Genomic DNA, 12,950 nt, shown 5'->3' with positions numbered 1-12,950 from the left:
CTTTCACTATTCTTGATTGAGTTCTGCTTGTATGTGTCAAACACAACATCTATTCTTCTACTCTGACTGCCTTCCCTCAGAGCCATATCCTCCATGTTAAGACTACGTGCTTGTGCCATCACTATGATGCGTCCAAACAGAGACCTGCACTGTAAAAAAAAAGAACTTGAAATTGTTCACTTTAATTTCATTTTTGAGTAAGTTGAACAAAATATTTTAATTTGCCATGTCAACTATATAAAATTGGTTGTTCTAACTAGCTTTATTGATTTTTGTGTGAAAAGTTAAGCTTACTACAATGTTCATGTTAGGGAACCACATATTTATATGTTATACTTCAATCTGGCCCTGAGCAACAACTTTGCGCATGCCCATATCAACGCCTCGATGAAATTGGGGTTTCCAAGAGATTTTGCAGGGGCTTTCATCCACAACGGCATGCGTCTTTCACACAACGGCCTCATCTTGGAGAAATTTAGCTAGCTAGCTATTTCAGAGGTGAGTATTTTCTTTAAATAAATAGCGTTAGTTAAATGTATTGCAGAAATTGAATGAGCATGTTTTTACGTATAAGTTTGAAATGTAGGCTATTTAGCATGTTTATTTGCTATCAGTTTCACATTGTTTTAGATAGGATTTCGCTAGCTAGATGTAAAATAACTACGATTAAAGCCTCCAGAAAGTTATGTTGAAATAGTGAAAATGCATATATGATATCAAAGTTTAGCGTCTCACAAATCACTCACAAAACAATCTTTGAAAATAAACGTTCAGAGATGTTAGAAAACCTAGTTCAAAAATAGCTTATTTAGCCTTCAATTTTATAAGACTTTAGCTAGCGCGTGGCTGATCACGTTTTGATAACGGTCGGTCATGTACAGCATGGCGCTATAGAACATTGCGTTTCGCTCCTTAGTAAGGACCTTATATGTTTAGCTACATGTTTGAGCCGTCTAATTCAAAATCACCATGAATTAATTGAGTTACAAAGTGCTTTGCTATCTATGTATTGCTATTATAGTTAGAATAGTTAACTTAACATTACATTAGCATTATACATGCAAAGTTAGCTGTGATGCTCCTCACAATGCTAGCTCTGCTTAGCTAATTTAGCTAGTGCCATGTTGTTTTAATATAATTATCTAGCTAGCTAATTGCAAAAGGCTACACAGAGGCAAGCTTAGCTCAAATTGTTCAACTAATTTCTTTGCCTCTTGTTCTTTTTCAGTTTAGTTAACGCATGCAGTGCAAATTCTGCAAGTTTGTTACATCTAATCTACAAGTTATTTCAAGACACCATCGACTGCGCCATGGAAGAGGATCCCACTGGCCCTGTTTCCACATTGGTTGTGTATGTACCTTCAAAACACATGGAGCATTGAAATCACACATTTCCAGATCACATAGCAGGACTGTCAAAAGGCACGAAAAAGCAACTTTCTTTTGTGAATTATGTGACTTTTGAGACATATGTAGTGAAAACATTTTTTTCAATCATCTTGGACATCATCTGAGAAATCAAGAGACTGTGCATTGCCCTTTTCTTAGATGTGGATACAAAACAAACAATTATAAAACATTCAGTTGTCACAGAAGTAGAAAGCACAAAAATCATACACTAAATGAGATTCGAACTTGTGTAAGTAGAAATTCTGAAAATGAAAATGATTCTATTGACCAACCATCTGATGCTTGTGTTGCACCAGAGACTTCACAAAGCGTTCTGAGAGAAGAGTCGTGTGAAAATGGCAGGGAAGAGGATGTAGATTTTGACACACTAGAACACAAACTCGCATCTCTTTTCTTGTGCATGCAAACAGTTCTTCATGTTTCCAAAAGTGCAATACATAAAATAGTTGAAGAATTTCATGATATTCTGCACTTTTCCAAATGTAATTCTCTTCAAAGAATCAAAGAGGTGCTTACTAAACATAATATTCAATTAGATGATTTTGTTGTCAGTGAAATTAATGAAACAATATTCCAAACAAATCCACTTATTGTAACTACTCAAGCGAAGGGTGCATTATCTACTGATTACAGGAGGAATTTATACTTCAAGGAACACTTTCGTGTGATTGAGTCAATTGAATATTTGTATGATAGGACCCATAAAAGTACCTTTGTTTATGTTTCAATCATTCAAGTTCTAGAGAGTCTACTAAGACGAGACGATTTTTTAGAGAAGGTAGTATTTAGTCAGGAAACTTTAACTGGCCAATACAGATCCTTTCAAGATGGTCAGTACTTCAAAGACAATAAGCTTTTAGGGGAGCAAGAAACAGGTATTTCTGTAGGGCTGTATATTGATGACTTTGAAGTATGTAATCCATTAGGGACATCAAGAAAAATACACAAGATTACTGCTGTGTATTGGGTTGTTCTCAATATACCAGCCAAATTTCGCTCTAGTCTGCACTCGATTCAGCTAGCTGCCCTTGGAAAGAGTTCTGATGTAAAATTGTTTGGATATGAGAAGTTTCTTGAGCCACTGATTAAGGATATTCTGTCTTTGGAAAATGAGGGTGTTTTTGTTGAAAGTTTAGATAAGTTTGTAAAGGGGACTGTATTTTGTGTATGTGCAGATAACCTCGGGGCCCACGGTCTAGCAGGATTTCAAGAGGCTTTTAACGTTTAAAAGTTCTGCAGATTCTGTTTGCTTAGTCGAGACCAAAGGATAACTATTGAGGCAAGTGATTTTCAATTAAGGACTGTAGAACAGCACAACACACTTTTGGAGGAGCTCAAAGCTAGCAATGAAACAAATTTGAATGGTGTTAAAAGAGAATGTGTACTGAGTAAGCATCTGTCATACTTCCATCCAGTGACTGGATTTCCACCAGATATTTTGCATGACTGTTTTGAAGGTGTCATCCCTTTAGAAATATCTTTGTGCCTGAAGGAATTTATTTCAAAAGGATTCCTTACATTTGATGGACTGAATAATCGAATACAATCCTTTCCATACAAATATTCTGACAAAGTAAACAAGCCACAGAAAATTACAAAAGCAAACTTTGCAAAAGGAAGTATTGGTGGCAATGGACATGAAAATTGGGCACTATTACGATTACTCCCTCTTATGATTGGCAGCAGTATACCAGAGCATCAGCCCTCATGGGAAATATTAATGGACCTTAAAGAGATTGTTGAGATTGTTGTCTCAAGCACATTCTCTGAGGAAATACTCTGTTACTTGGAGAGAAAACTGTCCGACCATCGGAAGTTACTGATAGATTGTTTTCCTGACTTTAACTTGCGACCAAAGCACCACTTTATCGAACATTATCCTCATTTGATACGCTGCTTTGGACCTTTAGTAGAATTATGGACTATGAGATTTGAGTCAAAGCATAGCTTCTTCAAAAAAGTGGTGCATGACATTCATAACTTCAAGAATGTGCTTTTAACTCTATCTTCGAAACATCAGCAAATGATGGCATACCACCTCGATGGCCAAAATGTGTTTAAACCAAAGTTATACACTGGCAATATTGACATAGTTAAAACATCATCATTGGATGAAAGGCTGAGGACAGCAATCAAGACAAAATATCTGGACCAAGACACTGTGTCACTGGCCAAAGACATTTATTTATATGGCACCCAGTATGTAAAGGGAATGATAATATCTGCTGGTCACTGCAGTGGGCTACCAGATTTCTACAGGATAATGTGCATCGTGGTTAACCTTGATAAAGTGTCATTTGTCTGTAGAAAGCTCTCATCTTGGTTCATGGAACATTACAGGTCTTACGAACTTGTTGAAAGCAGCTACGCAGATATACAAATCCTGGATCCAGAGGCCTTGAATGATTACCACCCGTACTGCATACACAGTAGGAGGAAAGGTGCTGGTGACCCCGAAGACCTGTCTGCTGCATTGAAAGGACTTGAAATGGTTTGTAAACCCTGTCACTGTATCATTTAAATTTGAATGATAACCTCCATTTGTATGTCAACAGGAGTAAGTTGATATTTTGACGGCCTTTGGAGTATAAGTTGAATTATTATTATTTTTAAAACTATTGTCTGGAAGTGTAAGGATGTTTTTTACACTCTCTTCACAGGCTTTGTTATTGCGAGTACAGATAACTCCAAAACTCATTCGAAAAGTCCAGCTAACACAGCGACCAGAATCCGTGGAGCATCTGCAAACTGAACTCCAAAAGAAGCTCCAACTTGAAGGTGGATTCTCCTTGCAATATGAAGATCCAGATTTTGGAAATGCACTTTGTAACTTGGTGGACATGGCAGAATTGCCAGAAGAACGAGTTGTCTTGCACATTCTGCGGGAACATGACATGCCTGAATTTGATCAACCAGAAGTCCAGTCCAATTCTTCCATTTCCTCTCTAGACACAGCCAGTATGAGCTCTCCAGGGTCTTCGTACAGCCCTTCAGCATATATTCGCAGCCATATGCGAAGCACCTCACGGTGGCCTTCTCCATTTCCGATCCCATCTTTCTCATATGATGTTGAGTTAAAGTTGCGTAAGGGTAATGAGGTGTATGAGAAGACAGAGAAATGTCTCAATGTAACAAGGCAGGTAAAGATGGACATTCTGGACAAGGTTGCACAGACTATGTATGCCTTGAAAGCCTACCCTGAAAAAAGCGAAATAGAATCTGTGGCTTCTGAACTTGTCCATAAACATCCATGTCTTAAGGAGCCTGGTACTGGCACAGGTTATGGTGGGTGGACCACAAGCATCAAGTACAAACTTGGCAACTACAGATCAAAGCTGCGTCAAGCTGGCTGCAGCGAGGTCACTGTAAACGAAAAAAGACAGAGAGAAGAAGATGAAGAGCATACCTTTTCCTTGAAAAAACCCAAGCGAGGGGAGGTTAATTATGTCCCTGATCATCCTGAAAACCAAGATGATGATACACTTGAAGACCTAAGACTTGCCCTGGTGGATGAAATGAAAAAGAGAAGTAAAGACATGACATTCATCAGACAGAAGATGGACCTTACTTTCTCCCTTAGGAGAAAAGAGGTCGTCGAGGTGCAGGCAATGGTATCAGATATACAGGACAGATGGCCGGCTCTTTTTTCTGAAGGACAAGTAAGAATAATGTTTTATGGATGGTGTCCTTATTTCACGTTTTAATGTACTTACCGGTAGTTGCGTGTCATCAGAAGTTATGCCTTCTTGTTTGCAAATGTAGGCTCACTCCAAGGCTATTGGATTATGTGAACCCTGTTTATGGCAGGATTTTTGCAGTATATGTACTCAACATTAATGACAAAGTCTTCATAGTTGTTTTTGTGATCAACAGCTTTGTGAGGAGTTTTACCGCATCACCACCAAAGACCTATTGGAGACTTTCAGAGCAGCCTTAGACAAGTACTCTCCTCGTTTGCTGAAGCTGTACCGTGCCAGGAAGGGAGCCTTTGGTCTGAAGATGGAAAACCTCCTGGACAAGGTTGATGAACAGGTAAATTAATCTCTTAATGTTAATTCACATATTTATCATCCACAAATGACTATATTCCACTTCCATTTAATTATCTTTAGTTTTAATTGTTTTCTGAGTGCTACAGCTTGTTTGCAAGATACAGGTTTTGTTAACTCTTTTCATTCTGTTTGCGGCTTTGCTTTGGGCATTACTTGACTTATTCTGTATTCCATGCAGATGTGTTTAACCTTTTCAAAATCCTGTTAAATTTGCCTGAAAACGCCTAAACAGCATACCCAAAGTAAATTGAAAGCTGTTCTTGAACCATTTGGAGTACATGCATGTAAATGGTCTCTTTTGAAAGCTGACACTCTGAAGTTTTTTCCCCTGTTGTCAGGACCCCTGTCAGTCCTACTGGTGTTGATTAATAGAGGCTTGAACACAAGGAAATTGAAAGTTTCTAAGTCCGCCTAGATTTTGTTTTGAAAACAGAGGCCTGAAGAGGCCTAGAAGTGGTAGGTATTAGCTGGAAGGCAACATTGGACCACAGCTTGAAGCCTTACCCAATTCAACTCAAAAGTCGAATATAATACCACAATATATTCATATTTGACACGTTTTTATAAGAGTACATCCAGGTGTTTTCTAAAAGGGCCTTTTGGAGACTCCAAAATGACCCTTTGTAACCAAGGTCAAAAATACCTAAAAAGGTATTATTTTTCATAATTGTTATCTCTAATGAAAGGTGGTACTTAGAACTATCATATATAATAGCTAAATCCCTAATTAGTATTACTGAAACACAAAAACTGAAGCATGAACACATTGGAGTGCTTTATCTGATTCCCAGGATTGGCGCACAAAGAACTCTGATTCTGTCAACCATATTGCGCAATCGACTTTTATTTTGAAGGTTCCACAGACACATACAAATGAGGTATTGGCATTTTCAGCAAGCTGTCAGCTACAAGGCTAACGAGCTAATTTCAGAGCCAGTCGAAGCCAGTTCGAGAAATTAGTTTAGAACGAGTGTGTGGGGGGGGGGGGGGTGCAGGACGCACAGACCTAGTTGGCTTTAGAGGGCTGTCAACGGGGCATGGAAGCTCCGTCCGGGTCAAACAAGGTGTCAATCAAAAGGGGAGGGTTCAACGGACATTTTGATGCCTTCATATCGTAAATACTCCATTGCTAACCGGAGAAAAGAACACTTTTATGTGAACAAGTTGTTTCTTCCGGCTAACTTGCATAATGAAACAAAGGATAATGGCTATTCATGAACGTAAAACATTGTATTTGGACGAATTACTTTACATGGTTAGATACTTTGAACCCTTGGGAATGTACGCAGATCAAGTTTTGATGTGTTGTTTGCATACCTGGATGACACGGAACCTTTGAGGGTAAGTAGAGACGTTTGGCTTTGTAAACAACCACAGTCAACAACACCACAGTGCACCACTTTGTCCAGTCACAAAGTGGTGACTGGACAAAGACGTTGACTAAACTTGTTGTTGTGACTCGATCTTGATGGTTTACATATCTACAAGCACAAGAATCGTAGCTTTCCAATGATGTATAACATGTGTAGTAGTCAAAAAAATATATTTATTAACATTTAGTGCGTAGTAACAGGGGGAGTAGGGGGCAGTGTTTCGGTCCCGCGGGCGGGCCCGGACGAAACTGCTGTCAGTCCTAAAAGAATAGTTCACCCCAAAATAAGAAATACATATTCATCCATCTCGATTTTTTTGGTGTGAGTTCTGCCTTTTGAATATATCCGCCATAGAGATGTCTGCCTGCTCCAAGAATCAGGATTTATGCACAGAATGTCAATTTTTTTCGGATAAATGGCTCTTTTGTTTACTGGTTTTCAGACGTCTGACATTGCGCTACACAGAAAGAGTGCATCCCTGGAAGGTCTACCACTGTTTCTTCGTGAGGATTCAGAAATGATTTTCAAGACATGCCTGGTAAGTACAGTGGGAGGGTCACCATTATGGCTTTGCTCTCAAATGTAGCTCAATATTCACAACCTCTATTTTCTCACCTGGGGCCTGTTGCACAAAACTAGGATAAGGGATTAAGCCAGGATATCTTGGTGATCCTGGCTCAATTGATCCGTAATCCGGTTGCACTAAAGATGGATAGGGGGCAGGAGGATATGTTATGGTATAAATTACCATGGAGATTTATTCTGTGGAGCTAGCCTGCTCCAGACCAGGCTAAATTCCAGGATCTATTTAATCTCATCCCTAATGTCAGTCAGCAGTCACCACAAATGGAAACCAATAGTTATTTCACTGCTCACTATACATTGTTATCACATATAACTAGACCCACTGTCATTATTTAAACGTTTGTGATCATTAATTTCAATGATTTTGGATAAAAAATGATTTTTAGATGATGTTGCTATCATTAGATAATTTACAGTTTCCCATAGACTATAAGGCTATATATAAAATGATAGAATATTAGGGCCACAGAGGGGAAAAAAACACAAGTCATAATATTGTAACCAGTTGTTTTAAAGGAGGACAGTTGTTAAAATGACAGATGTGGGGCATTTCATGAAATTGTACTTCAGTATGGTTTCATAAACAAAGACATGCTGATGTGCCAGAATATTAAGTATCACATTGTCATAAGTATCAAAACTGTAAAAACAATATGTAGCTTTTCTGCAGAAAGAACCAGCCTCATAAATTTATGACTTTATCCTTTTTCTTCAGTGTGGCCCTAGTACTCTGTCATATAAACAAATACACATTCCATATGAATATAAAAACACAATGTGTAACATTATGTTCCTTTATTGAATAAGGACAAAACAAAGCAGGTAAACCATCAGCTCCTTTCGAAACTGAAGTCACAGTGACTCTACAAGATGGAAAGCACAGAATCCAAGCATATTATACAAAATGATACATACACATTCAAAGGTCTGTATATAACACACCCTGCATGTCTGCACACTAAAATAAATGCAGGACAAATCCATACACATCAACTGAACAGACAAATGAATGGATGCAGTAGCCTCCCTGCAGCCTTGTATTACACACAGTATACCGCACAAACATCATAAGAGGCCAAATTCGTAAAAAAACGAACCCAAAAAAACCCAAATTCCTCTGCCACCGCAGGACATATTTAACCAAAATTGAAAGCACACATACTAACTAAAATAATTCAACACATATTGGTCCCTCAGCAGCCGACCACTGTCGTCATCAGGGAAGATTGCCGGATTGTCCCAGTCCATGGCTGGTGGCCCTCTCCTTCCTCAGGCAGGCCACATTGTGGAGGACAGCACAAGCCACAGTAATATCACATGCCCTAACAGGGCTGACCCTTAATTTGTGAAGGCAGTGAAAGCGTGCCTTCAGGAGGCCAAAGGTCATTTCAACTCTGGCCCTGGTCCTGGCATGGGCATGGTCGTAGGCCTGCTGTGCTTCCTGGGGGTCTGTGAAAGGTGTCAGGAGAAAAGGCTGGCAGCCATACCCCCTGTCTCCCAGCAACACACCAGAGAATTCACCTGTCAACACAAAATCTCATCATTACTACCTCATAAACACAGTGATATTCTTGACACAGCCATGATGGTTATAAATAGGGGTTGTGTGGCTTACCTTGTGATAGGCACTGATAGATTTCAGAGGCCCGAAAGATTCTGGAGTCATGGACTGAGCCAGGCCATTTTGCCACAACATTGCTGATCACACAGTCAGCATTGCAGACCATCTGAAATCATAAGATGAGGAATATTACACCAATCAATGCACATCACTGGCAATGCAGAGTGTTCGTCAATGGACAATATCAAAAAGTTATGTTCACCTGAACATTAATGCTGTGAAAGGATTTCCTATTCACAAAATCGGCCTCATGGGCACCTGAGGGGGCTTTTATCCATGTGTGTGCAGTCCACTGCACCAATGACATTGGGGAAACCTGTCACACAAAGTAATGAGTATCCTACTATGTGTTAACAGTTGTCCTGTAATTTGTAGATCCTCTTACCTGCAATCCTATAGAACTCCTCTTTGATGTCACAGAGTCTTCTGTGGCCAGGGAAGGAGATGAAGACATCTGCTAATGCTTTGATAGCCAGACACACACTCCTTATTGTGCGGCAAATTGTGGCCTTGTTCAGCTGTTCTGCATCCCCCACTGAGTACAGGAAGGCTCCACTAGCAAAAAAGCGCAAGGCCACACAAACCATTTGCTCCACACTCAGTGCATGGCTCCGTGCAGTGCGGTGCTTAATCCTGGGACCCAGTAGTCTGCATAGATACCTGATGCCATCTGCAGAAAACCTGTATCTTTCATATAGATGGTCATCAGGGAAGGCCAGTGGGTCCAACCGGTCCCTGAAGACCCTTTCTCGCCTGAAGGCTCTCCTCAGCACAAGTGCTTCTTCATCCACCACATCTCGCACGAATGGGCATGCCATTGTCAGAGCAGAAAGGAACACACAATTTTGGGCCTTCATATAGGCTAGTGGCCACACCTGGTGCTGGGGGGGTGGGCAAAAGAGGGCGATGCCTTATAACGATGACTTGGTTGTACTGATTGCTGGGAAAATAAAAAAAACCTTAGAAAGATGCCACCGTCCTGTGTGCTCACAATAAGAGCTCATATGTCATGGCTCACTTGACTTTACGAGAATATACCTAATTTTTATTTTCAGCTGTGTCATCTTCTTGGAGCTGGGGGAGGAAAGAAAAATAATGATTAATACATTTGTGTTACAGTTAGCATACAGTGTACATTGAAGGCATATCTCACCTCCCTCTCAAGTTTTTTTATTTCAAGGTCCAGTTTCCTAATTGTCCTCTTTTTTATTTCGGACTCCAGTGCAAGATTTTCCATCTTTTTCTTCTTGTACTGAATGTCTATGTCTGCCAGTTCTATTTGGCGCCGGAGGTGGTTGCCATACAACTTTCTGATAGCTTGTGAGCTCTGTGAACACAATACAATTAGCGCAGCTGAAATTTGGCAGGATGTGGTGTCCTTTTATTAATACGCACTATGTTGCCAGGCTGGTTTTCCCACTGTATAGCATCTGGGTCCTGTAAAAGAAATTAGATTTTTTTATTTTGATGAGGACTCCTCACCATTGTAGGGTAAATAGTACTTTCACAGTCTTAACATGATACCTCATGCCTTCTGGAATCCAGAGAGATGGTCTCCTCCTCATCATCGTCTCCATCATGTGCTGTTGCTGCTGCACTGGGGCCTTCACCCTATCACATTTAATCGGATTCATATTGAAGCTAGTAGACAAGACATGCCAGGCCTACAGTATGCCTTTGATGGAGTACTCACTGGATCAGCATCGTCTGGTGCTTGTGCTGGTGGCTCTAACAGGAACACAGTGCTGCCAGACACTGCAAGGCAATAGGTAAACCAAAGTCAGACAGTCCAAATTGATTCAATATGAATGTGGTTGTATCCCATGTAGAGATGGAAGGACATACCTTGAATGAAGCGGGTGGCATCTTGGGAGGAACCTATGCTCGTCTCTTTCCCCCCAGGGATCCCCTCTAAGACGGGCCTGCCTTTATTTAGCTCCAAGGCCATGTCCTCTGCTGGGGTAAGGTCAGCCTTTGGTGACCTACCACCCGTGCCTTGTCTGTGGGTATTCTTTTTCACTGCTAAAACAGTACAGACAATGTGTGAGCAGGCACCTTCTGGGTACAATATATGCTTGTGCTTTGTTAAATATTAGTCAGAGACCATACCATTCTGCAGAATGTTCTTGTATTTGATTTTGACCTGCTGCCATGTCCGTTTTGGCCCGTTCATGTTTAATCTACACACACACACACACACACACATTTAATGGAGTCACACTGCAAAAAATTACTTGGTATTTTTGTCTTGTTTTCAGTAAAAATATCAAAAAATTTATCATAGCTTTATACAGTGTGATGGAGTTACTTTACACAATTTCACTCATATCTGCAGTGCATTTCAATTAAAAATTTAACCGTTTCATAATTACAGTACAACTGCATTTTTGGAGATGTGAATTAAATATTTGAATTGTAATTGTGATGTTTCAGCGGAGCGGTGAGTGTGTAATTGTGCACTACTTACGCATTCAGGCGGTCTGCAATACTTTGCCACGCTTTTTCTCTTTGCTTTATCACTGTGGCGGTGTTGCCTTTCTTCTTAATTATATCTTTTACCTCCTCGTATGCCTCCATGAGGATTTGTGCTTCCGACGGGGAAAAGTACGCGGCTCTAGTTGCCATGGTAAATCAGTTAATCTGTGATCTGTGGCGGGGTCTATTTGAGTGAGCCGTGAGCGCGCACCTATCCAGGATTGGTTTCACCTGGCTTAATGAATCCGTGTCTGCTCATCCTGGCTTGGTCTTTGTGCAACCAATTAAGCCTGGACGCACATGTTTTGGCTTCATTGAGCTCAGCTGAGTCATTTATCCCGGATGTCTTAATTCTACTTTTGTGCAACAGGCCCCAGGAAACAGATCCAGATGGGCGGACCAAAGGGGTCCAGGTTGCTGTCCTCACGATTCTAGAAGACAATGGCACCTCACCGCCCAGAGTCCAGGGAATTTCCATTGTCTTGGAAGAGAACATTGTTCTCAGAGATATTCCAGACCTGCCCACTGCATTTGCCTTCCTGTTCAGCCTGCTCTATGCCCTTAACATCAAGTACCCAAAAGAACTAAAGTACACTTTCGAAGTAATCGAGAAAGTCTTCATGGAACTTTCTATTGATTGCTCACAGCGTGTCAGGAGTCTCAAAACTAAGCTCTTACTGTAAATCTTATTCTTCAATTTTCTTGTCTTAATCACTAAATGACTAAATGTAAATGTAATCAGCCTAGTGTTTACATGTATTTGAACATTTATGCACCTGTTCTGTGTATCGATTGCTCACAGCGTGTCAGGAGTCTCAAAACGTAAATGTGTGTAAATCTTCAGTATTCTTGCCTTAATCTGCCTAGTGTTTAAATAGATTTGAACAGTGATACACCTTTTCTGAACAATACCCCTCAGAGCTGAAAGTAATGATGTTGTTTTAAGAGGCCAGGGTCCTAAACAATCAACCAGACCTGCCCTAAGTGTGATCTGCTCTGTGTATTCAGAATACTTTGCTTATATACTAAACAAAGTGTACCTCAAAGTGTATGTTGGTTATGTTTTTATAACGTTAAAGCCTGGTTTTGGAAAGACCACTACCATCTATGGCTGTGGTTCTCAACCCTGGTCCTCAAGTACCCCCTGTCCTGCATGTTTTAGATGTTTCCCTGCTCCAACACACCTGATTCAAATGAATGGTGGTTAACAGGCTTCTGCATAACTAGATAACGACCCATTCATTTGAATCAGGTGTGTTGGAGCAGGGAAACGTCTAAAACATGCAGGACAGGGGGTACTGGAGGACCAGGGTTGAGAACCACTGATCTATGGTATGTTTTGTGTATTGTTCCATACACGTTTTCTTAGTCAGGTTTTGGATAGACCTTGCTTTTAAAGCACAGCTAGGTTCATGCTTTTCACCATTTGATGTG

General features: G+C 40.4%; 1 protein-coding gene and 1 pseudogene across 1 annotated transcript; both read right to left on the bottom strand.

Annotated features, from left to right (window-relative positions):
- Positions 1–7,438: 7,438 nt before the first annotated feature.
- LOC134025262 (putative nuclease HARBI1) lies at positions 7,439–9,898 on the bottom strand (annotated as a pseudogene).
- LOC134025405 (uncharacterized) lies at positions 9,847–11,888 on the bottom strand. The gene is made up of 9 exons (XM_062468416.1): positions 11,509–11,888; positions 11,151–11,221; positions 10,887–11,063; positions 10,735–10,796; positions 10,566–10,652; positions 10,437–10,478; positions 10,195–10,368; positions 10,080–10,115; positions 9,847–9,981 (listed from the first exon to the last, which is right to left on the bottom strand). Exons 1-8 carry the CDS (start codon positions 11,664–11,666, stop codon positions 10,080–10,082), a joined length of 807 nt encoding a protein of 268 aa, XP_062324400.1. The 5' UTR covers positions 11,667–11,888; the 3' UTR covers positions 9,847–9,981.
- Between the last annotated feature and the right edge of the window lie 1,062 nt (positions 11,889–12,950).

Source organism: Osmerus eperlanus, chromosome 8 (genome assembly GCF_963692335.1).
Source record: "Osmerus eperlanus chromosome 8, fOsmEpe2.1, whole genome shotgun sequence".
NCBI classification, from domain to species: domain Eukaryota; kingdom Metazoa; phylum Chordata; class Actinopteri; order Osmeriformes; family Osmeridae; genus Osmerus; species Osmerus eperlanus.
The sequence above is the reverse complement of the archived record's forward strand: the minus strand, read 5'-3'. Positions and strand labels throughout refer to the sequence as shown.